Here is a 26,661-nt window from a genome sequence, read left to right on the forward strand (position 1 = left end):
CACCTCAGAAGCCCCCAAGTGGCTTCTGAGTCAGACTGGGGGGTCCATGCGCAGCCCTAATATTTGCTACATCGATGTCTGCTACCTTTTCGTCCTTTCTGGTGTAAACCTAGATACTGCACTTCAGCAGAAATTATCTGACGAGTTCACTATAAAAGAGGCTTAATCCTAAAAAATGCATGAACTTAAAACACACACACGGAACCATCAATTAAACAGCAGGAAGAATCAGAATGCCATCTTCAGTACTAAACTTTCTTCAGATGTCAACAGCATGGGATTTTTTTAAACACATGCACACACACACACACACACGGGGAGAGAGAGAGAGAGAGAGAGATCTTCACCTAGTGCCAGAAAGTCAACAATGTCCCTTCCCAGGGTCCTGAGTTCTGCAGACAGGGTGCCACCACAGAGAAGGCCCTCTCTCTTATGACCCTAGTCTTGCGTCATTCAGTGGGGGCACCATAGATGGCACGTGGCAGGATGCACCTTATGTTCATATGGGGGTTCTGGCTGGGTGTGCTGAGCCACATCCTGAACTAATGTGGGCATAGACTCTGACTTTGAACACTTGCAACACTCTCCAGTGGCTTTACATTGCAGTAAAAGATTGCTGGTGGCTGATAAGATGATTTTCAGGGCAGCTCAAACACCATAGCTGAACTTCTCATTCGGAAACCCGTGAGAAGCTTCCAAGTCATACCAATGGTCCAACTCTCTCTCTCTCTCTCTCTCACATTCTCCATCCCCAAATCTAGACGTTTCTCTTAGATCTTACAGTGTCAATTTTGTTTTTGTTTCTGAGGAAACATTTGTAAATATACCTACTGCTTGAGCAGCATAAAGAAAAGAGCTATTAAGACATTACATAAATCAAATCCATCATGATTCATGAATAAACACTGAAAGAGACCCTAATGTCTACGGTATTTCATTTATATAACAATCAGATGGCTTTGACAATACTGCATGAAACAGAAAAAAGAAAGTGTATTAAGGAAAAAGCCTGCACACTTCATCTGCCTCTGTATTTGTTACTCACAGCACTGCAAGGGGGTAAAAGGAAGTGACAAAAATTAATGTACTTCCCTATTAAAATGGGTGTTTGTTTTCCGGACTATACACAGTAATACTAAAAGGGGTGTTTTTGTGTTTTTCTTAAGTTATAGAAACAATCGCTCCGAAAAATGCTTTCAGCTTCCAAGTGTCTTGACCAAGCCATTCATTACAACCCAGAAATTTACTTTTGTCATCAAGGCGGCAGGCTCAACTTTTGGATACATTTTTAATAAGCACTTTTGAACTGAAAGGAAGGGGGGTTTGCTGCTTTCATGCACTGTCAAAGTCGCCAGAGAACACAGCCCTCCACCAGCAGGCCCAGGGCCTGACAGGAGCGTGGCATTTAATCAGCAAAGGCCTTCTGTAGATAAAAGGTCAGTTGAAAGGGGAGTAGCCCCCCTGCCCTGCCAGCGCACGGCCCAAGGAGCTGGGATAGAGCACTGAAGCACATCGTGAGTGACATAGTCGAAACCCAGGGGGAAAAAGCCGCACCGTTCTCTAGCCATTTACAGAAATGAGGTAATACCAGGAACACTAGTTCAGCCTTCCCTAACCTGGTGCCCTCCAGATGTGTTGGACTTGGGGATGTACGAGAAATTCATTTCAGTTTGTTTTTTATCAGTCCGCACCTTCCAAGCCAAACACGTATTGGGACACAATCTGCGGTAAATGTCCGTACATTTCCGAGCTTGCAATGTGATTCACAGACAAAGCAAAATGCATTTGACAGCATGAGTACTTTTGACAAATGCGCATGAAAAAATGCGTACTTCTGAAAAATGTGCACAAATCCGCTTTAATCAATGGGAGAAGAATGTGTACATTTCAAAGATGCATGCAATTGATGTGTACATTTTGGGAAAAAAAACACATGAAATTTGTGTGTAGCCAGTGTGGTATAGTGGCTAGAGTGTTGGAGTGGGAGCTGAAAGATCCGGGTTCTAGTCCCCACTCAGCCATGGAAGCTCATTGGGTGACTTTGGGCCAGTCACAGACTTGCAGCCCAATCTACCTCACAGGGTTGTTGTTGTGAGGCTAAAATTGAGAGGAGGATTATGTATGCCACCTTGGGTCACTTAAGGAGAAAAAAAGGAGGGATATAAATGGAATGAATGAATGAATGAATGAATGAAATTATGCATGGATTTTCACGCAAAAAGAAAAATCAAAGTTTGCAACCTGATATGGACTTGATTCTCATCTCGAATGAGTTTCGAGATGGAATTCGGATAACTTTGGTGAGTTCAAGTTTTGTTGATATGCACATCCCTCATTGGACTGCTCTGATTGGTGGCATCTTGCAGCAACCAACCTGTGACCCAGCTTTGAAGAACGTGTGAAGCTTTCTTATGCTGAGCCAGAACAATGGCCCATCTAGTCCACGGCTATGTGTTCTGACTGGCAGCAGCTCTCTCGGGTCTCAGGAAGAGAAGGGTTTTTTCCCTGCACAGCCTTGATAGCCAAGATTCTTTTAACTACAGAAGTTTGGGAAATCTGGCATGGAACAAAATGTTGCGAGTAGGGATAGGGAAGAAGTTTGTTTGGTTTGCATTTTAATATGAACTGACCTAATTTGCACTTCTGCAAATTGTGCGAAGCAGTTCTCCCTAGATTAGTGGAAATTGTGTACAAAAATAAAATAGAAAGAAAATCAGAAATTTAGGGGAAATGCTTGCAAAAATGAATATAGCAGAGGGAAATGCATAGAAAATGGGCACAATTTTTCATGTGTACAAAAATGCACAGAAAAATGTGTACAGAATTTTGCCTGGGCTTTTTCTTTTTTAAAGCAAATTGATGCAGAAATGGAATGGAAAGAATATGTTTTTGAAAAATGGTGAATGTTATAGAGAGCAAAAGAGAGAATGTCAGCCATCCATAATGTTGAGTTTCCATACCAATGATTCATGTGAACTGTGTTCACCAGAAAGAGGTAGGAAAAATCACTATGTAAAGGCCTTGATTCATATGCTGAATTCTGCTAAATGAAACACCCAGGAAAAATAGTGCACCTTGGGAAAGCCATGACAAGTGTACAGTCTAACCCAGTGCAAACATGGCATTCGTCCTCCTTCTTTGATCTTCAGTGAGGATACTACTGGAATCAGGAAATGTTATGGACTCTCTCTTAGTATGTAATCGCCAACAGAAATCCAGGATCTCTGAATTTCCATGCTTGAGATACAGGGTGTGTGCACGCATGTGTTCGTGTGAACACACAGGCATGCATGCTAAAGTTTATGCAAATAGTCTTATTTTTTATTTCACCAAACCTTTAGTATGAGTTGACATTTCTGTCCCTATTTTTATACTGAATTGTTCTATTCTGCTCTTGGTTTAAATGTATGAAAATGATTTTAATACTTCAAACTGTTTTTATTGTAATTTGTATTGTCTTCATTGTAATGAACTCTTTTCTTGTGTTTTATGCATTTTACAATATCTTATTTTAGCAATCCACTTTGAATGTGTTTTATATAGAAAAATGAGGCATGAATCTTCAAGCAAGCAAGCAAGCAAATACATGGCTATCCTCGCAGCTCCAAACTGTGACACGTCACTGATTACTTTCACATACGTACCAACACACTTAAAAGTTTGTCATATGATTGTGATGGTCCTACAGTACATTTGACAGTATTGGCAAACAAGGGAGACTGGCTCTACCGCAAGCCTTTTCTCTCTTCCTTTTTACTTTTCTTTGCACACTGTGAGGCACTGAATGTGAGAGGTGGCATAAGCTATCACTGACTGGAGAAGTCATGGAAAGCTTTCGGCTATAACCATCAGATGGCTGCTCCCAGTACATCCACTTGCTCTTCCAAATGAATCCATCAAGAGTAACAGGAATGCATTGGTTACTTTCTGCTAGAGAAGAAATGCTCTGCCATGCAGAATGACCCTCTCAGCTTCAGCGTAGTGAGATGGTCACATACAGCAGGCAGCAACTGTCCATGCATCATAATACAAGGCATCCAATAATCCCCACCACACACACACCCACATACAACACATCACCATTTTGTTGCCTTTGTGCCTTTTGGCCAGATGTGTTTTGCTAAAAATGGAAAATGCTTACCATGTGTCCCTTTTCTCCTTGAATAACGTGGGCATTCTGTGCACTTCCACCAAGGAGGGCGCCTCCTGCCAGGGAGTATGGAATGCCCTCCGCATTCAAGGAAGAACAGAAAGAAAAGACACGACAAGCAACAACACCCTTCGCTTCCCTGCATTTTCAGATCCATGAACATTTTGCACATCTCCTCCTATATTGGTTTAAAATCCTAAACCAAACTGAACAATTTGGGGAAAATGTGCATTTTTTTTTAAAGTGTATATTGCTTTTTACAATTGTGAAAAATGCACACTTTAAAAAAATGCTCACATTTGGGAACATGAACAAAGTGAAAAGAGCTTCAAGGAAACATTTAGAGAACCTGAACACACGTTCACTCATCCTTTGAGAACAATGTAACAGGGAGGGAGGGGCGCACGCGGAAAGGTCGTAGCTCAGTGATGCAGCTCAGGTGTCCCAATTTCAATCTGTCATGTGGGCTGGGAAAGTCCCTTGACTGAATCCTTGAGCTGCTGCCAGACACTGTAGAACAAGGGTGTTGAACCTCAGGCCTGGGGGCCAAATCCAGTCACCTGGGGTCTCAGTCTGGCCCTTCGGGGTTCCCCAGATCATGGCCCAGCTGCCTTCCCCTGGCCCTACCCCTTTTCCCAACTACAAATCATGCAGTAGGAAATCCTCTCCTAAGGTTTAGTTACTCGCAGTAAGAGGTTTAAGCTACAATATGCTGATATTTTGGTCCCACCCCTTTTGCTTCTGGCCCCACCCCTCTTGCCTTCAACCCTACCCACCCCTGGAATGCGCCCCCCAAGGACTTCTCCAAAATTGAACTTGGCCCCTGGGTTGAAAGGCGCTTGACATCCCTGGGGCTAAATGGGCTAACAGTTTCAGTGTGGAAGCTCACCGTATTCCCAGTACTGCTGCTGCTGAACTTCAACTAAAAGGGCATTCAAGATGAATTGAGAAATTTGATCAACGGTGGGTGGGTGGAAATCACAGGAGTGAATGCTGAGCCGATTACTGCTCATGGCTTCCCTAGCTGGTGAAATTCATTTCAGAAATAAACACCCCCCAGAGCCAGCCCTACCGTTAGTCAGAGAAGTGGCCACTGTAGGCAGCTGATCTGGGTAGGGATGCTATAGAAATTTGAGATGGATTAAAATGAGCTCAGATTTCTAAGAATGCGACCTGCAGAATCCTCTGCAGAGCGCCCCCCCCCCCCCGCCGTGCAAAGTCCGTGGACTTTCCGTAGAAAAATACACAAGTTTCAATGAGGAAACATTGAATGGAATGGGGGACAATACACTAAATGTTATGTATTGTAACATTTACAATACAATACAATACAATTTACGTATTGTAACATAATTGAGGTAAATTATGTAAATGCTTAGTAAATACTTATGTAAATATTTACGTAATTATTTCCATATTTTTCCGCATGAAGAAATTGTTTTTTCCGCATCCATCTGTGGGTGGATGACGGAATGAAAGGTGCCTGACAATCCGCGAAACACAGACGGAGCAGATTTTGTACAGTGCTCACATCCCTAGATCTGGGTGTCGTGAATGGCTAGCAGGAAGGGGGAGAGGCACCTGAGAGATTTTCTGCCCCACGTGCCAAATAACTCAGCTGGCCTTGGGTATTCTGCACCTTGATGTAGAGGGGTGGGACACCATTTGCTGTTCCTCCTCTGGCAGCAGAAAGGCTTGGGCTGGCCCTTTATACACCCTGTATGTAGGTATACACCTTGTATACACCCTGTATGCAATTCAGGATTTCAGCAACATCGTTACATTTCAGTGAGAGACTTACTGTGCCCTCTGGAGCCTAATCTGACCTACTGTCCCAAGGGTGAAAGTCTCAGTCAAAAGGGAGCAGAACTGTATTTATCTCACCCACTCAGCAGCCTCAGAAGGTGGATCATCTGGTGGCAAGCTTGTCCCCTCCTTAGCCACTTGCCTTCACACATACAGTCCTGCCCAGGCACTAAGATCTAACTTGGGAATCCTTCTCCAGTGCCCACCCTTAAGATCAGTGAGGCCGGTGGACACAAGAGACAGGGCATTCTTGGGTGTGGCCCCAAATCTGTGGAACTCTCTTCTGATAGACCGGCACTTTGGTCCTTCTACCCTGGCATTTAGGTGGGACTTGAAGCCCTTCCTCTTCAACGCTGCCTTTGATCCTTTCATTGATTGCTTATGTCCCCAAGCTCCACAAAGTCACCTGTACTTTTGTTCTGACATAATCACTTTTCAACTGTGCTTGATTTGTTCATTTATTATATGTATTTCTTTATTTAAAATATTGTACTGTGTTTTTCACTCCCCCCCACCCTGGCTTCCAGTGATTGCTAAGAAGTAATCTTACCCCTGCAGGAGGGAGAAAGCAAAAGTCAGGCACCAGCTCCTCGTTACGAAGTCCTTCTAGGCGCCTGTCTTTGCAGGGAAGGCTGACGCTGGCCCCCTGCAGCTGGCCAATGCACAGGGCGAGGCTCGTCTCCTCCTTGCTCTGTGCCACTGCTCAGGAGCCCTTTGCCAACGGACGATGCCAGAGCTCTGCAGACCCAGGGCAACCATCTGTTGAGAGCGAGGGCTCGTTCTGGCAGCGAGGAGCGAGGCAGGCTCAGGACAGTTTCTCCCTCTCTGGCCATTGTGAGGGGCAGGTTCCCCTCCCCCTTCCTGTGTGGACTGGGGGTGAGGCCTCCTAGCAGCCTTTGGTCCCCTGGCCTATGGGCGAGGCCGGGGTGGTGCCCTGCAGCTCTGCCGTCATCCCGGGGCTACTTTGTCTCTCGCTTCTTTTAGGATGTCACTACAAAGCAGCTGCAACATACTTGAAATAAATAGATGCTCTGTGTGCTGCTGTGACCCCAACCGCCCCCAAGCAGCCAGGACGCAAGGTGCCCCCTGAACCCAGCCCCAGCCCCAGCCCTAGCGCTGGCTGGAATGATCCTGGATCCTGGGCAGGCAGCTGGTCAGCTTTCTGATCCCAGGATTTGGGGTTCCGCTGAGAATAAATGGAATAGAGACAGCACAGTCCTGTGGATGGGAGGGTCTTCACAGGCAACACTTATGCCTGTCTCTCCTCCACCATCAGTAGTCCATCCATCGGCATTGCTGGCTGTGATGCTCCATTGATATTCACGGCAAGCGTCCTGCCTCCTTCCCCCGCCCCAAAGTTCTTCTCTGGCTAACAGTGACAAACGCCCTACTTTGCATGTGTGTCCAGCAGGCCTGGACGCTGCCAGGAGGTCCACGCCGCTGCCTAAGCTGACCCACATAGGCCCAGGCTTCCTGCAGCAAAGGAGGCTCCTGGGGTCATCTACTGCCTGTTCATAGCGCTCACCTTTTCAACAAATCTGGACCAGCGGTTTACAAGTTCTCTATTAAGATAGGAATTGATCACAAGCTTCTCAGCACGCACAGTCTGCATATAAACAACGCCATTTCTGCGCATGCTCTATGTGGGTTGGATTAACCCTTCCCTTTCCTTACCTAGTGCTGCTTCCCTCCTTGCTGTCACTGCCATCACTCTGGCTGCAAGAGAAGGAGGAGGACGTGGCCGCGCACCCCCGCCCCCATCTGTAGTCTCCAAACACTCTCCTTAGTAGCTTCCCTTGCCGCTGCCACCACCGCCACCACTCTGGCTCCAAGGGGGCACTATGCAATTCCACAGTATTCCAGTTATGTACAAAAGCTCGTTTACATAACAGGGCGGCTTGCTTTGAGGGAGAACTTTTGTTCCAGCCTACGTCGGTGAGTTCATTATATTCTGAGCAATAATGAACTCACTTGGGCTAAGTTTGCCCATATCCAACTCACTACGTAGGATCCCTGGGCCAAGCTTAAGACAGCTATATAGAGTCTGATCTGACTCAAGCCCCCAATGTGATATCAGCTCATTTTGAAATGTGTGTGTGTGGGGCTTTCCCATCACTTGGAAAAGAAATAGGGTCCCAAGGCAACCCGTGCAGCTCGTTCAGCACGGGTGTCATCTGTGTGCAGCAAGGCATCCCGCTTAGCGATGTACAAGAATTTCATTTCAGTTCTCAAAGCACTTGAAAATGCCCTGTTCGCAATCCCAAATGCAAACAGGAGCGCATTTCCTCTAAAAATGTTCGCAAATTCCCCAACTTGCCTTCATGTTTGCAAAATGTGTACTAGAAAAATGCGCAACTTCCTCAAGATGCACACATTTTAAATCACCCATGCTTCAGTCAATGGGGGAAATTTGCACAAATTTGGTAACTGTTGGCGCAACTTTCACATTTGAAAGCTGTTCATTTTGTGTGGGGATGGGCGAACTCACCTCATCCCACCTCACATGCTGCGTACTGGAACCTGGCCGGCTGCTTGACCCTGCTGCTTGTCGTGCTTTGCAATCTGCCAGGCAGGCCACAGGCACCTGGAGAGCGGCGCCTGGTCCCCCGCTCCTTCACCGAGCTGCCATTTTGCATAAAAACGGTGGCTCAGCCTTTTACAGAAAGGCCGATTTTGTGCAAACGGTGGCCATAAAGAGGCCCATTTACACAAAATACAGGCGCAAATGGTCTAAATAGGGGGCTGAGCTGGCAAGAAATCCCTAATTCTATGCAATTTTCACATTCATGAAAAACAAAAGTGATGGCTAGGGATGGTGCAGGTGCCTGCTTCAGTCCGGGAATCTGGTGGAACCACCCCTGCCTGCACCCCCGAGCCCCGCTTGCTGAGCCCCTGCCCCAGCTTTCCCCCTGCCCACACTCAGCGAACACCCTGCAATAACCCCGATGGCCTCATCGAGCTTTGCGGTCGCCATTTTTTGAGAAATAAAACAGCGAGCGGAAAAATGTGTATATTTGTGCACACATGACAATGCACATTTTGTGAATGCATATATTTGCATATGCACGAAAATGCACTTTTTTAAATAAGTGCATTTGTGCGCACACACAAATGTGAGCCTTCGCAAAAAAATGTGCATTTCACACATGAGAACATGCACATTTGCAGAAATATACATTTTCACGCGTACAAAAACATTTGCTTTTTTGCAATCACCTTTAAAAAAAAAAAAAGGTGACCGCCGAGCTTGACGAGGCCGCTGGGGTGAGTGTAGGCTGTTCGCTGAGTGTGGCTGGAGCTCAAGCGTGGTCTGGGAACCGGAGAGTGGGGGCAGGGGCCGGGGCCGGGCAGGCATTCGGAGAACCCGCACAGGGGTGAGTTCGCACATGTGATGGCAAATGTGAGCGCAAGATGAGGCAAGCTGAGCAGCAAGCCAATGTTTGGAGAACCTTGCTGGCCATGAAAATTGCTCGCTTGCCCCTCCCTCATCCTACTCAACAGCCCTGTTGCAACATTCTACACTAGCTGCAGCTTCCAAACCAACCTCAAGGGCAGCCCCACATGAAGTGCATTACAGTAGTCCGGTCTCGAGGTTACTAATGCATGGATCACCATAGCTACGCTATCTCTGTCCAGGAAGGGGTGCACCTGGTGTGCCAGCTGAAGCAGGTAAAATGCGGTCTCCAAACGTGGTGCTCCAATGACTACGATGAAACTAAGAGCATCCCCAGACGGCATGCTTGTTCCTTCAAGGGGAGGACAGCCCCATTCAGAACAGGTAAACTCCCTAATTCCAGGACTTGGGAACCGCTCATCAACAGTGCCCGTATTATTGGGTTTCAGCTTCAGATTACAGGCCCTCCTTCAGCCTGCTGCTGCATTCAAGCACTGGTCTAGGTCATGCACAGGCTCTTCTAATTCAGATATAATGGAGAAATAGAAGGTCATCAGCATATTGGCGACACTTTGTCCTCGGATTCCTAATGATTTCTGCAGCGGCTTCACAGAGGTGTAAAAAAGGATTGGGGACAAGATAGTACCACCTGGCATCCCAGAACACAATTACGAGGCGGGCAAGGCTACTCTCTGAACCCTACCCTGTAGATAGGAGTGGAATGACTGTAAACAGTGTTCCCGTGACAACGGGGCTTCATAACAATCATTCCCTTTCTCCCTTTTACAATCCACTTCCCTGAATTGCCATGTCATCTCTTGCCCACTCTCCCTGAATTTAAATATAGGTATCGTTTGTTACCAAAGCAGATGCAAAAGGAGTTACAGATGCCCCCTCACCTGTGCTGCTGGAAATGTTGACATCGATGCTGATATCCGATATGCCACCCCCCTTCAGAGATGCGACACATGTGTATGTCCCAAAGTCAGTGAATTTCAGATCAATGATGTCCAGGTTGGTGGTTCCTGGAGAGACGTCAGGGTCCGTTTGGGTAATAACCATCCTCTCGGAGCTGCGCAGTGGCCGGCCATTTTTAAACCAGCTGAACGTGAGCTCTTCAGAAGGGACCGCCTCCACCTGGCAAGAGATCTTGACCTCCCTTCCAATCTGGATGTTGTCATCTTTATGATAAGGGTCAGGTGTGATCCAGAACCTTCCTTTCTTCAAGGCTAAAAAGGAAGCAAACACAGCTTAAGTCAGTCTGATGCGGCAATGTCTCTTAACAAGAGCTCGCCATAAAATACAGCATCATGATATATGGGGAGGGAGTTGAGCTTTGGTGGGCTGGCAGTACTCTACGAAATAACTTCTCCCACGTCTTTGGCAGGATCCGAATTCCACACAACCCTTCTCTGAGAAACTTTCTGCAGGGGGCTGGAGGGCATGCTTGATTATTAGGCTACAGGCACAGGGCCCATGAGAGGTAGCCACTATGACACCCTGCCTGTCCTCACTTAACCTTTGAACAAGGTGGGGCTTGGCACTCCATAAATCCTCTTGAAAATGTGCTTGATCAACAGAAAAGAAAGCCTAATGTAACATAAAATTAATAACTGGAAATAACTTACATGATGTCTGGTGGTAATTTTTGTATCCCGACCCAGGCTACAGCAAAAGTAAAAAATGAAGTGTGTGTGTGTGTGTGTGTTGCGGGTGAGGCACTACAATGGACATGAGTCAACAGCACTGGGCTGCCTGTCGCAGAAGATATGCTGGCCTGCAGAGATGTTGTCTGTGCATAACCTTTGCGCCTACTAATGCGCCTTATATAACTTCTGGCTGCATACACGCCTGTGTTTTGCCTCATAGTGGAAAATGCCCATAAGGAGAAAGACAACGACAAGACATTTGATTACATAAATATTCGGGCTAAATGTAAACTCTGGAAGACAAATATGGAAATGCAAATTCTGGCGGCCTTGTCATGGACTCCACAGCCAAACAGAGATTCTGTGGCTTCTGAGCCGTCTTATTTGTTCGAATGCAGCCGGCACAGCATTCCCATGAGGAATTGGCCTGGGTGAAACTAGGACGAGGCTGAAGAGGCATTTGCCTGGACCAATGTGCTGCAGTGCTCGCAGCCGATGGAGTGGGACGCCGGTGTTGCCAGTGGCAAAGGCCTGGGCCTGCTCCTTGTCTCTGTGTCAGGACACCATTCTTAACCTAATGGCAAACATTCTGCACATTGGCCGAAAGTGCAGCGGTGCACATGGGGGCAGACCTTACAAGGACATCCAAAAGTTGACAGCAGGACTATTTTTCCCACATATTAACAGCAGATCAAGCATTTAGCCCTCACATCCGCACTCAGTGTTATCTGGCTCTGATTCTTTCAGCATCTGTAAGCTGCCAGGATTGTGTGCATCATGGTCCAACAACATCTGAAAGGCTGTGGATTCCCTAACCCTACCTTAGGATGGTGCCCGTGGTTGTGATGGGAGTGCGAGCATCATTTGAAAAGGAAAGAGAGTAGGGATGTCAGAGAATTCCGCCACGGATCTCGGAAAGGCTGAATGCCAGTGCATTCAGCCCCCTGAAATCCATGGCGGAACGAAGCCCCCTGCCCCCCCCCCGCGAAAGGTGCGTGAAATGAGACACCTACCTGCTGCCATTCGCGCTCCTTTGCGAATGGCGGCCGTGTCTGCAGCTGCCATTCGCTTCTTCATTATAGCCGTGATATAATTAATTATTATAGCCGTCATTTGCGTCCCTGCGGAAGCTGTGATAGGCTGCGTAAGTATTTACGTAGCCTATCACAGCAAAAAAAAAAAAAAAAAAGGAATGCAAATGACGGTGGCTACGGCAGCCGCCATTTGCGTTCCCTTTTTTGGAGGGCCGTGATAGCCTACGTAAATATTTACATAACCTATCACGGCAAAAAAAAAGGGAACAGAAATTGCGGCCGCCGTAGCAGTCGCCATTTGCATTCGCTGTTTGGGTTTTTTTTTGCCGTGATAGGCTATGTAAATATTTACGTAGCCTATCATGGCAAAATACAGGGACGCAAATGGCGGCAGCTACGGCTACAACAGCTGCCATTTGTGTCCCTGCCCCTGCAGGCTGCCCAGCGGCTGGATGTCTGGCTGTGGGTGGCCCCAGCCGGCAGCTCTGCGCAATCTCCACAGAGCGGAGCTGGCCAGAGGGAATTTCGGAGGGAGGGACGGAGCGCCTCCCCCCCACCGTGAATGTTACCCTTCGAAAAGGTAAGTGACTTTCATACATCCCTAAAAGAGAGCGCTTACTCCAGAAAGAATGGCTTATCGATATACATGTTTATACAGGTTTAATTGAACTCATCAATCAACTAATTGAAATTCTTTAATTAGGCCCAGCAACAACGAATGGCTTATATGGTCACATATTACAATCTCCAGTCTCTGGAATGCTTTGCATTGTCTGTTGGGCACAATTCAAAAACCAAGGGTCTGCTTTTCACCTTTGACATGCTAAATGCCTTCTTTTTGCACAAGCCACAGTAAAATTTCTTTTCTTAACACTGAAAGCTAAGCAGAAAATGTCCCTAGAAAGTTCTCTCTCTCTCTCTCCATCTGTCTGTCTGTATCTCTCTCACTCTTTCTTTATATATATATCTATCCATCCCCAAACCCAGTTCCGGGGTTATGTCACGCACAACTCTTGCCATCCTCTTGACTGGCAGGGGGGCAGACGTGGAGTGGGTGGAATGCTGAAAACTTCTCTGAAGTGACGCTGTTCCCAGATTCTGAACTATGAAGGACCACAGGAGCCCCAGAGCTCTCATGGCTCTTGATTACTACACATGTATGAGAAATCGCACGCACTTTGCAGTGCTGGCCAAGAGTCTGACTGAGCCACCATATCAGGTGCAGGGGCAGCCCTCGGAGAAATAGCTTCCTGGGCAAGGGGTGCTTTTGCTGCCCCCTCCCCCCGCAGTCAGTTTTGCAGGACCACCCAGAGGATGCATGGTGCCGCCAGTGTGCTGTCCCTTGCGAATGACACGGCGCAAAACGTGGCTCTCAGCCACTGTGCTGCAGTTCGCATGGGTCAAAGCTCGGAACCCACATTCTGAGCAGTGGCAGTGCACTGTGCAACTCAGCAGAACTATTGCAGGATATATATATATATATATATATATATATATAGAGAGAGAGAGAGAGAGAGAGGGAGAGGGAGAGGGAGAGGGGGAGAGAGAGAGAGAGAGAGAGAGAGAGAGTAGCAGTTCCTATCTTTTGGTAAGCATTCTTTATTTTAGAATATCAATTATTTTTATCTTTAAAAATAGTAAAGAAAAGTTATAAATAAAAAAAGTATCCAGCTGACCTTTTTACAGCTTATGGTTTATTATCATCATCGTCGTCATTATTGTGCTTATAGTGTTTACAGTATTTGAAGTGCGAAGTAGTCAGGAATGTTCCCTCAGAGTGCAGCTGTGTTCCTCCGATTTTCACCTAGGGATGCGCGAACACACCCCAGCTGGGGTTCTCTGGGCACCTGCTGAAGCTCCGCCCCCACTCGCCCCCCCCGACCTGCGCTGGAGCCCCAACAAGCGCAGTGAGTCGCCCGCACTCGCCCTGGGCCTGTCCAGCGAGCGCCCACCATTTTGTAGCCTTTTTTTAACGGAAAAAAGGGAGTTTTAAAAAAATGTGCATATTTAACATGCAGAGCTTGGGGCCAGGAAAGCTTCATATGCACAATATTAGAGGCATCGTGCACATTCAAAAAACACAGCTCATCTTGGCGCCCCCTTCAACTCAGCTTGGCACCCCTCAGCTTGGCACCCTGGGTGACTGTCCAGCTAGTCCTCCCCGAAGGCCAGCCTGAGCAGGGCTGTTGGACCTCTTTCAGCCTGAGGGCCAAATTCCATTTCGGAGGAGCATTTGGAGGCCACATTTCAGTTGTGGATCAGTGGTTGGGGGAAAGGGGGTGGAGCCCATGGAAGGGGAATTTAAATGAATGAATGAATGATCAGTCCACTCATCAGCCAGGTTTCCATCTCTCAGAGAAAGGATAGAATGCTGGGAACATGATCCAAGGCCATCCAACCGTCTCATGAGACTCAACTCCCAAATCAGAGCTCCCACCCAACACTTTAAATGCTGTACAACTGGGTGAGGCTCCGACATGCATCAGCCCAACCTATATCGTGGCTTAGTCAAGTGCCACAGTAGCATCATTTTCTGTGGCTGTATCAGTTTTCCTCAACATATGCTACTGGGCATGCTCAGGTGCAGTGGAGCATGCTCAGTACTACAAAATGAAGCCTGGTTCCCTTTCTCTGTCCACACTTCCTACCACATTTCATTATTCTCATCAAAAGGTAAAGAAGAAACAATCCATCAAGATTCTGGGAAAGGGGATCAGATTATGCTCCATGTGTTATGCAGCACAGAAAGAAGACTGAAATACGAAGATGGAAAGACTGCCCTTCTGCTTAGTGAGGGAAATCTGCAGAGGGCTTGCAGAGCTGGCAAAAAAAGAGCATGCCCGGTCTCTCCCTTTGTAGTCAGTGCCCTTACTCTGCCTATACTGCTATCAGAAAGGAATATATGTACATATCTTTATCCCAAATGAGCAACAGTTCGGTGATGTCATGCATGTGATTGGACTGCTATTTAATTCACCTAAGGCAAAGGGAAGAAAGCTCCCCCCCCACACACACACACATATACTTCAAGACTATGTTATACAGGGGGTGTAGAGAAAGCTTATTATTTTTATATTATTTAAAGTATTTCTAGGTTGCCTTTCAAGGCAGAAGCCCTCCCAAGGTGGCTTAAACATTCAGGGCACAATCCTACTGATTGCGGGAGGAGCAATGGAGGTGGTCTTTCCCTCCCTGTACTCCCACCCTGCATGTTTTGCTAGACAGGCTTTTTTGCTGGTCTAGCAACAGTGCTTCAGAAGGTGGGGGAGGAGGCTGGAGGAGGCTCAGGATAACTCGTGTCCTGGCCTCTCTAGTCTCCTCCCCTCCCTGCCCACTGGAACTCCCCCCTTTCCCCCTCTCTCCAACCTCAAAGGGCAGCCAGCGTGTTTTTTTCTGTGCTGGCTTCAAGGTGGCGGGACAGGAGGGTCAGATCTCCAACGCCCCCTTCCGAGGTCAGAGCGTTGCCTTCAACCTCAGAAGGGTGATCCCCCAGTATCCTTTGACCCCTCTGACAATGTCGAGGGGGCATAAGATTGCTCCCTTAATTCATATACTAAAAACTAGTACAATAAAAAAGAGCCGACATTTATAAAAACAACCAACACCAGCATAATATAAAACCTACAACAATATTGCAGTTACAACCCAGAACAGTCCAATAAAACATAACCAGGGGAAGGCCAGAGTAAACAAGCAAGTCTTTGATAGGGAACTTAGGAGGAGAGGTTGGTGCAAGACAGTGCCGCCCAGCTTCAGCAAGAAGTGTTTGGTTTGGGCTGATGATTCTTCTACACTGTCCTGTTCCCAGAAAAATCTGCTAAATGTCTTTCTGTTTCCAGAATCCATGGTGAGGCAACCAAAACTGCACGGAATTGTGGGCATGTCTATGAGACCTCCATATTGGGGATGGGGAAGAAATTTGTTTGGTTCACATTTCAATGCAAGCACATCTGATTTCACACATTCAAACTAATACATGAACTGAAACTCAGTTATATTTTGAAAGTCACCTTCCTCTAAATTTTGCAATGGAGTTCTCCTATCAACACACACACAGACACACATACATTTCTGGGATGGGGGGGAGTGTTCAAAAATGCATTATGTTAGGAAAACTGCTTACACAAAAGCAGACAGCAGCTCACCCAGAGATTTACCAGTACGTTACAGTCTGCTTTCCGCCTGTCCACAGTGCACACAATATTGGACCAGTTGTCTGACTTTGTGTAAGGCAGCCTCCGAAGTCCCATCATATCAGCCAAAAATGCCCTCTGAAATGGGCCATCCAAGTATCAAATCAGAGCATCAAGGATATGGATGGTGGCACTTCTACTGGCTGGCTGCTTCCCAATCAGGAACCTCCAGCCTCCGGAGACTCGTCCACTCCAGAAAACCCTTTGAAGCAGCTCTATCGCAATCTTACTTGCCAAGAGACCAGTCCATTCCCTCCCCCAGTAAACTGCATTCCAAATGTACAAATTAAGTTGCAAGTGCCTCAGTAAAACCCATTTGGATTCTCCAGGTGAAGCTGTGCCCCTGGTCCTATTCAACCCCAAGCGCTCCTCTAATCCATCAAAACGTTCCTATCTTGCAAACACACATTTAGTTGGACATGAATAGCATCAAATGCAGCCTTTCAGCTCTGTGCCACTGGGATAGAATAGTTACTGAATGTTGCCCCCCTCTTAAGCTCACACAAGAGAGCTTTGTGTTTGCTGGGGATGTGTATGTGTTTGACCATGCAAAGCCTGTGGCGTCACCCATATTAAGGAGAAGACCTGGGGGACGGAGCAAATAGGACTGCAAGGGCATCGACAGACTCCACACAAGTTTGGGCAAAAGGTGTGACTGTTGCTTTGTTTGAATTTTGACTGTACTTGTTGTTTAAGTCACTTCCGTGAGTAATGTGCCTTCCTGGCCCTCTATGATACTTTACTGTCTATCAGTCAGCCTTGCAGGCCTCTGGCTTCACACACACACACACACACATACGCACACACTTGCAAAAGAAATCATCCCCAACCCCAGTGGCTGAATGAATCTGTTTTTGTACAGTTACAAGATGGGGGATACTTGGTTCAACAACACTACAAGTGAGAAGGATCTTGGAAGTGTTGTAGATCACAAGCTGAATATAAGCCAACCATGTGACATGATTGCAAAAAAAGGCAAATGCTCTTTTGGGCTGGATTAATAGAAGTATAGCTTCCAAATCCCGGGAAGTACTAGTTCCCCTCTACTCGGCACTGGTTAGGCCTCATCTGGAGTACTGTGTCCAGTTCTGGGCACCACACCTTAAGAAGGATGTAGTCAAGCTGGAGAGGGTTCAGAGGAGGGCAACAAAGATGATCAGGGGACTGGAAACAAAGCCCCATGACAAGAGACTGAAAGAACTGGGAATGTTTAGCCTTGAGAAGACTGAGGGGAGAGATGATAGCACTCTTCAAGTACTGGAAAGGTTGTCACAGACAAGAAGGCCAGGATCTCTTCTCGATCATGCCAGAGTGCGGGACACGGAATAATGGGCTCAAGTGACAGGAAGCCAGATTCCGGCTGAACATCAGGAAAAACGTCCTGACTGTTAGAACAAAATGGCAATGGAACCAATGACCTCGGGAGGTAGTGGGCTCTCCCACACTGGAGGCATTCAAGAGGAGGCTGGACAGCCATCTCTCAGGGATACTTTGCCTTGGATTTCTGCATTGAGCAGGAGGTTGGACTAGATGGTCTTCTAGGCCCCTTCCAACCCTACTATTCTATGATACTCCCTATACACCCACAAGCCTGCATTTCAAAAAGCAAATCTGAATGGCTGTCTTGCGAGGGGGCATCTAGCAGGGAAGGCAGAGAGCATGCTTGGCACACAGAGGGTCCCAGGTTCAATTCCTGGCAACCCCACTTAAGAGAATCCCATGGAGCAGCTGATAGAGGAGGGCTCTCTGCTGGAGGACTTGGGGAGTTGCTGCCAGTCAGGGTGGGTAATACTGGGCTGGGTGGCCCAAAAGTTGGAGTCTATACAAGGCAACTCCTTATGTTTGTGTGGGGTGGGGGATGAAGAATGATGCTGGGAAGAAATTCATTTACCAAGAAAGGGAGGGAGGGACTCTGTGGCCAAACCCAAGGGCAGCCCAAGGCCAGGGAGGGGAGAGGGGGATGCTCTGGGGAGCAAAGGAGATCTTCTCAGCTGTGATAGATCCTGCTGGGCTGGGGGCTTTATTGCAGGGCTGGGGCATGCGTGGCCCTCCAGACGTTGTTGAAACACCCATCAGCTCTAGCCAGGATAGCACATGGCGAGGGATGCTGGGACATGGGGCGGAATCCAAGGGGTGCTTCTGCTTCCGCCGCTTCCTCCAATTCCCACCTGCAAGCGGGACCCACTGCTTGCGGCAGGAAGGTTTAGTACTTCCAGGGTGTCTAGAAACAAGTGAAAACACTTGTTTCTGGAATGGAGCAGGTTGGTGGAGCTTGCATAACGGAGCTCCGCCAACCTGTCTCTGTCAGGAAATGAACATTTCCGCTCATTTCAGGTCTTCCTCTGGGAAGCCTTAAATCTCCATTGTGCAAGCAGCAGGTCCCATTCATGCAGTGGAAGTGGTGAGGTGCAAGAGAATGGGCAGGGGCATGAGTGTCCCACTGGATTCTGCCCTTGCCATCCATCAACATCTGGAGGGCCACACACTCCCCAACCTTGCTTTACTGTGGAGGAGGGTTCCCAGTCCAATGCGGATTGGTAGGCCAACACAGCCCTGTTGAGCAGGCGCCCCCACAGTGTGACTTCACTGAACATGGGAGTGGGATTGTGCCTGCTGGCCACACATCACCTGGCAGCCATGTGATCTGGGGTAGTCTGAAGGGGTCCCTCCATGCCCATGAATGTACATCGGGAGGGTGCCTCCACGTGAAAAAGCGTCCTTGCCAACTGGGGTTCCTGCTGGTGTGGAGGAGCCCTATGGTTGTATACCCACGCGCATGGAGGGAGCCTTTTAGGCTACCAATGACTGTGGTTGATGGAACGTGTGGGAGGCACATCAGCACAGAGGGGTCATGCTGGTAACACAATCCCACTCTCCACTCATGACTTCCGTGAATGCCTGGGTGGAGCATCTTCTCAACTGGGCTAGTGTAGGCTAGCAGTGCTTTTTAGTTAAGTGAAACTGCCATGTTCAAAGTCAGAATACATGAGAATACTGATGCTGTGGACAAATGACCGGGCTTAGCTGTCATCTTCCTGCCCATGTTAGGGACTTCCAGAAACATCTGGCTGGTTGCTGCTGGAAACAGCGGAGACAGATGGGTCTAAGGAGGCCATGGCTCCTAATCCAAGATTTCACATGTCTTTCTGCTGCAACACCTTTTTCTCTTTCACATATTCTGGGTCAGAGCCTTGTTCTGGGTCAGAACAAGTTCTGGGTCACATGTTCTGAGTCAGAACAGAGTGTCAGTGAGCCTCAGCTCTGAGTAAATGCACAGCATGACAGCCAGTGTGGTGTAGTGGTTAGAGTGTCAGACTAGGACTGGGGAAACCTGGGTTATAGTCCCCACTTGGCCATGAATCTCACTGTGTGGCTTTGGGCCAGTCATTGACTCTCAGCCTAGCCTACCTCACAGGGTTGTTGTGAGAAAAAAATGGAGAGGATGAGAACTATGTAAACTGCCTTGGATTCCTTGCTAGAGGAAAAATGGTGGGATATAAATGTAATAATGATAAAATAAAATTTAGCAAGAGAAAAGTACATTCATTTCTAATGTACATTTTAAAGTACATTCATTTTCTCCACCTCAATGCAATGCCCTATAATATTCCCTCAACAGATTGCATTCAGTCTGAACCATTTGCTTGGCTTCTGACTTGACCAATAAAGCTTCAGAATAAAGCTCCTACCATCAAAACACCATGGCATCTCCCATTAATCGTACTATCTTTCAAGAAAGAAAGAAAAAATAAATTACAAAGGGTGACCCATGTTTAAAAAGGCAAAACACAACAATAATCTGCAATATATGGCAGCTAATGGGCACTTCTGCCTTCACTCTTGGTTACCGCCAGTTCCGTCAGTTCAAAGGAGTCAAGAAGAAGGAACATCCCATTAGCACCATGGAAACAAAGCTGTTCTCACTTTGCATTAGGTAAACATCTCCCAGCACAAAGCCTCTCATTCCATCCACTGAATAACCAACTAGAGATTTGCTGTCCAGTGTGGTAGATGTTCCTAGCAAGTAAGGAGACATGCCAGCCAAGTAAATATTGATTTGTGCTTCCCTTTCCTCAAGCACCGGGTAGTTTTCACAAAGAAGAGAGAGCTGTGGAGATTTTCTGGTTTCTATGCAATCATCTATTTACAAAATGTACAGGCTCCACAGGTATGATGAAGGCATAAGAGCAGTATCAGCCCAACCCTCTAAAAATCACCACCATCTCTGAGCATAATAGTAATTCAAAACAGTATCGTCAACACTTTTAGATGAGTTGAGAGCCAGTGTGGGGTAGCACTGCAGACAGCATGCTGATTTTGAAAGAGGAAGGTATGCTGTCAAATGCCCTGCTTGGCTGCAAAGCTCACTGGCTGCCTTTGGGCAAGGCTCAGTTTCTGAGGGTGAGAGTAGAGATAACTTGGTTGGTTAGTGGGAGCGAGAGAGAGGGCCTTTTTGATGGTGGCACCAAAATTATGGACTGAATGATCTCCCTAGTGTGGTGCATTTGTTTCCCTCATTGCTCACCTCATGTTTGCTTTTTTTGCAGAGACACAGAGAAAGGTGAGATATACTTTTTAAATATATAAATAAAATAGATCCTAAAAAAAGGTAAAGGTGTCCCCAACCAGTCGTGTCCGACTCTAGGGTGCGGTGCTCATCCCCGTTTCTAAGCCGAAGAGCCAGCGCTGTCCGAAGACGCTTCCATGGTCATGTGGCCAGCATGACTGAACACCGAGGTGCACGGAACGCTGTTACCTTTCCCGCCGAGGCGGTACCTATTTATCTACTTGCAATTTCTTGCTTTCAAACTGCTAGGTTGGCAGAAGCTGGGACTGAAGACGGGAGCTCACTCCGTCACGCAGCACTCGGGTCTCGAACTGCTGACCTGCCGACCTTCCAGTCTGCAGTTCAGCGTCTTAACCACTAAGCCACCGCGGTCAAAACCACTAAGCCACCGCGGTCAAAATAGATCCTATGTGAGAGTTAATGAAAATGATATCTTCTGGAATTAGAAAATTGATTTTCCCCTCTGTACGATTTCCTTCCCTGATCCCATTGAAGAAGCTGGGGCAAAGGGTACAGCCGGGCTCATGCCTTCCAGATGTTTTGGGCCACAACTCCTTGAAACCCCAGTTAGCATGGCCAATGGTCAGGGATTATGGGAATTGCCATCAAAGCCATCTGGAAGGCACTAGCTTGCCTGCCTCCAGGCTACCATATTTTGGCTGGAGTCTTTCACAGAGAGGTGATTGTCAGGTGACACGTCCTGCTTCTTCTGCATCATGACCTGCGCTTGGGTGGGAACTCCTGCTGGTTCTGTGAGAGAGCTGCAAACAAGATCTCCACACTGCACGTCTGGGTGGAGGTTCAGTGGGCCCATGGGCAAGGGAGCCATTTCCCGTCAGCCGCCTCTTGCCTTTACTCATCCACCAGCAACAGAGTACTTACTCACACCAGCCTGGGGGAGACAGCGGTGTTGCTGGGACACACTTCGTGTGCACACAGACAGACAACATACTTTTCTGTGACCGTGCCAGCAGCCCGTGACTTTATTTTCTGGCAGGTTCCCCTCACTCGTGAAACCACCTCTGATGAAGCTGGCTAGAGCTAAGGGGCATCTTTGATCCACTCAAGGGGAGTGGGCGTCAAGCCGTGGCCAGGGGCTGCCAACTGCCAGGCACCCCATTTCACCATGCTGTTGAACACATGAAGCTGCCTTACTCTGAGCCTGACCACTTGGGTCCATCAAGCCCAGAGCCATGCATTCCAGCCTTCCCAAACCTGGTTCCCTCCAGATGTGTTGGAATACAGCTGCCATTATCCCCAGCCAGCATAGCCGTTGGTCTACTCTGTCAACAGCCTTCCAAGGCAGGAACATGGGAAGCCGCCTCCTATTAAGTCAGGCCATCGGTCCATCCAGGCCAGTTCTGTTGGCACTGGCGGGCAGCCATGGCTCGCCAGGGTTTCAGGCAGGTGTTTTTCCAGCCCTACCTGGGGATGCCATGAATTGAACCCGGGACCTTCTGAATGCCAAGCAGCTGCCCTACCACTGAGCTGTGGGAAAGCTTTCCCAGACTCGCTCCCTGAGATCTTCCAGGGATTGGGCTTTCTACATGAGAAGCAAGCCTTGCCCCCCTCTGCTACGATGAGTGCTGAACTGACAGCTGGGCAGGTTCGGATGTTACTTAATCCATCCCGCGTGATTTCCCTGCATTGTACGTAGTTTTCCACCCCATCACTCACAAACCCATGCAAGCTGATTTTTTTTCCCCCCTGCCTCAAAAATTACGTAAATACATTTGTATCAAAGAATGCAAATTCCATGGCAAGTGACACAGGTACGGAATTTACATAACAATTTTTGTAATATTTGTGCATTTTTCCTGGAGCCACTTATTGTGTGTGCCACGGCCATGTTTTTATCAACACGGCCTGTGCCAAGAGGCATATAATTTTTTTTAACTAAATTCTGATCATTTCTCAAGTTTTGAGCCTTTTCCTTCATCGGTCTTCTAATTTCTCGGCTTTGTGAAATTGTGATTGTAGTCCGAGATGGGGAGGAGTAGAGTGAGTTTCCACAGTAACATTCTGCACAGTTTAAGTGCATAGAGGCCCATGTTAGCATAGTACAGAGGCGGCTTCTAGGTAGTTCAGTGGGCTGTCTCACATGGGAGTGCTGGTGCCAGACAAGGCCAGTTGCGTATGTCAACAAACGTGAAGCTGTTTGATTCTTGCCAGGTCGCTCTGGTCCCTCAGATAAGAGCGCAGTGTTATGTCTCCACAAAGAGCAGGGGGCTTCCGAGCCCAGACTGGAACGCTGGGGCCTGTGCCTTGGCTGTGGTGCTTTGTGCATCCACTAGGTCATGGAAGGAAAGGCATGCAAGCACTGCAAATTGGTCTTGCCCCCAGGGGAATCTGTGCACATGCCAACCTGGAGAACTGATTGTCAGTCCAGGGAGAGGCGTCCTGTGTATCTTGGTTGGGACCCAGATGCATGCGTGGCTGTGGGGGAAGTTGCCAGCTCTAGTCAGCACAAGGGACGTGTGAGGTTCTTTGCCTTGCTTTATTTCTGCATTCGTTTACCATCAATCACACACGTAATCAATAAACTGTTAAACTGACCCGTGTGTGGCTTTGTCTCACTTTGGATTATCCCAAATCTATTCTGATAAGGATCCTGACTTATCAGAATAGATAAGTTGTCCATCACAAGCTGAATATGAGCCAACAATGTGATGTGGCTGAAAAAAGGCAAGTGCTCTTTTGGGCTTTATTAATAGAAGCATAGCTTCCAAATCGCGGGAAGTACTAGTTCCCCTCTACTCAGCACTGGTCAGGCCTCATCTGGAGTACTGTGTCCAGTTCTGGGCACCACACTTTAAGAAGGATGCAGACAAACTGGAGAGGGTTCAGAGGAGGGCAACAAAGATGATCAGGGGACTGGAAACAAAGCCCTATGAAGAGAGACTGAAAGAACTGGGCATGTTTAGCCTTGAGAAGAGAAGACTGAGGGGAGAGATGATAGCGCTCTTCAAGTACCTGAAAGGTTGTCCCAGAGAGGAAGGCCAGCATCTCTTCTCCATCATCCCAGAGTGCAGGACACGGAATAATGGGCTCAAGTGACAGGAAGCCAGATTCCAGCTGAACATCAGGAAAAACTTCCTGACTGTCAGAGCAATACGACAATGGAACCAATTACCTGGGGAGGTGGTGGGCTCTCCCACACTGGAGGCCTTCAAGACGAGGCTGGACAGCCATCTGTCAGGGATGCTCTGACTTGGATTCCTGCATTGAGCAGGGGGTTGGACTCGGATGGCCTTGTAGGCCCCTTCCAACCCTACCATTCTATGATTCTATGATTCTGACAAGATCAGGATGCCAGATTAACACAATGATTCACGTAATGTTCTTCATCTAAGTTGTGGTTTTGTCTATGAATTTATTTACGTAAATTTCGTAGTTTTCTTTAACAACAACAACAGCAACAACAATGCATGACCGTGGATTCCACCTGACCCACCGATACCGGTCTGACATGGAATCCACAGACCGGATCACAAGAAATCCGAACTCATTTCAATCTGCTTCGGATTTCTCCGACATCCCTACTGACAACTACCTGAGCTTCCTAGATCCCAACCATGCAGCAGGTGCTAGAAATCCACAAAGCCACAAGTGGAGACCTGCCATGACCGAATGGCCTCCTAAACTGCCACTGAGCCAGGCTTCCTGCATTTGCAAGCACCTTCCCATCTTTTCCATCCTTTTGGAGACCCAAAGCTTCTTCCTCAGCTTTCTGCAGGGCCTTGTTCACTCTTCAGTATTTAACAAATCCCCAACTTTCAAAAAGTGTCAGCACGATTAAGTGGAAAGGCATTATCCTACCAGGGCATCTTCAAACTTTTTAATATCAAGTAATTACTTGGCACTTATGAGACCAGATGCATTCACATTTTCAATTTAAATGCAAATACTGTTGAAGGATTAGCACAGGTTGGTACCTCTAATTTTTATAAATGCTTATTTAAAGAAAGAAAGAAAGAAAGAAAGAAAGAGGAAGGAAGGAAGGAAGGAAGGAAGGAAGGAAGGGAGCTTGATCTTTTGCAAGTGTAGCACTGCAGATGTCTCTCTTCACCGGGGATCAAGTTAATTAGCTACTGTTTGTTTTGCAGAATTTCAGCAGGGCGGGAGCTGTGGGCACGTTTGTCTTCATTCATTCATTGGATGCTGCTCTACACATTATTCAGCATGAGAAGCATCTGGGAGAGGATGTGATAAAACTCTTCAGCATTAAAATACTCCAAGGGCTCAGCCCTGAGAGGGGGATGAGGAAGCTACCTCTGTGCATGTACAGAGTATTTTTCTGTTAGTAGTTACACCAACTGCCATACAACTGGGGTTGAAAAGCAGGGGGCCAAGGCAACACAGTCCTTGAGATACATTAACATTTTCATCAGATTGCAAAAACAGAGTGGTGCCAAAGGGAAACTTCTTTATTTGAGCCCAACGCATTTCAGAGACAAAGCTCCTTCATCAGGAGCAATCTACAGAAAATAACAATTACACAATGACCTCAGCGAATAACTTTGCATAAATGTTTCAATGAATAAAACATTGTAAATGCTGTAAGAGGTTAAAAACATCATTTAAAAAAATAGTAAAAGTACAAACGTAAGGACAAGAGGAAGGGACAACATTGTAAAGCACGATTGTAAACCTAGACAAAAACATCATTTTTTAAAATTGCCAACATAATTACAAAAAGCCAGAACAACAAAAACATCAGTGTAAGCTACTGGTATAATCCTAAATGTGTTAAAATGAACCCCTTATAAAATGGAAATGCTGAAAACAAGCTAAGCCAGCTTAAACCGGGGTGGCTCCCACCCCAAAGATTCTGGAAGAAATCCAAGATCTGCTAGAGGGAAGCTTGTCTCTGGACAATATTTCTTGCTCACAGCCTGGGTTTTTGCCCAGTGTCAATCCCAGGACACCATTATTCTACGTTTTGCCCAAAATTCACAAGAAGACACATCTACCACCAGGCCGTCCCAGAATTTCCGGCAATGATTCAGTTTTAGAACCACTTTACCAATATGTGGATTATTTTCTGAAGCCTTTCGTTCCAGAAATACAATGATATACTCAAGATTCCACAGACTTCATTTCCAAACTGTAACTCACCATAACAGAGAAGGAAGATATATCGGTAACTTTGGACGTAAAGTCCTTATATACAAGCACTCCATGAGATGGTGCTTTTTCCATTATATACGAGGTATTAAACAGACACAGTGATAGGAAGGAGCCCTCCAACTCACTTCATTGTGGCCTGGGCAGAAATATTGCTCTGTAAAAATTATTTTCCATATAATACCTGGTTCCATTGGCAGAAGAAGGGTGTTGCCATGGGGTGTTCATTGGCCCCAGAAGTAGTTCATTTGTACATGGAAGATTTTGAGAATAAGTATATTCAGTTCTGACAACCCTCATTTTCTGCCATTGTGGTGTGGCTAAGATATATTGATCACACACACACACACACACACACACGGAGAGGATCAGGGGGTTTATTGCAAACTTTTTGTGGCGTATTAACTTTTGCAACTCTCACATCCAATTTGAGATTCATTTTGAGCATGCAAGAATTAGTTTTGGGGATAGCCTTGTGTGTAAGGAACATAACCACCTTAGCACCTCTCTTTATAAGAGATCTACAGGTAGGAATTCTTATCTGTTATTTATAAGCCATCACCCTAATTATTTTGGGGGGAGGGGGAAATACTTTATGGGCAGTTTCTCCGCATAAAGCAAAATTGCTCATTGCCTTCAGTTTTAGAGGGAAAAGCTCAGGTCCCTGCTGCAGGATAGACAACCGCAGTTCTTGATACAGCAAGGAAGAGGGATTCTTTGAAGAACAGACAAGACCTTTTG

General features: G+C 47.0%; 1 protein-coding gene across 3 annotated transcripts in view; it reads right to left on the minus strand.

Moving 5' to 3' along the window:
- MDGA2 (MAM domain containing glycosylphosphatidylinositol anchor 2) overlaps nucleotides 1-26,661 on the minus strand; it is a 682,071-nt gene that overhangs the window by 271,828 nt on the left and 383,582 nt on the right. For all 3 annotated transcript variants that reach the window (XM_084833668.1, XM_084833657.1, XM_084833679.1), the window contains exon 7: nucleotides 10,250-10,579. In XM_084833668.1, the coding sequence (XP_084689794.1) occupies nucleotides 10,250-10,579 (330 nt within the window). The remainder of the gene's footprint in view (nucleotides 1-10,249; nucleotides 10,580-26,661) is intronic.

Source organism: Heloderma suspectum, chromosome 1, assembly GCF_057233095.1.
Source record: "Heloderma suspectum isolate Gila_16-S chromosome 1, 16-S_ref, whole genome shotgun sequence".
NCBI classification, from domain to species: domain Eukaryota; kingdom Metazoa; phylum Chordata; class Lepidosauria; order Squamata; family Helodermatidae; genus Heloderma; species Heloderma suspectum.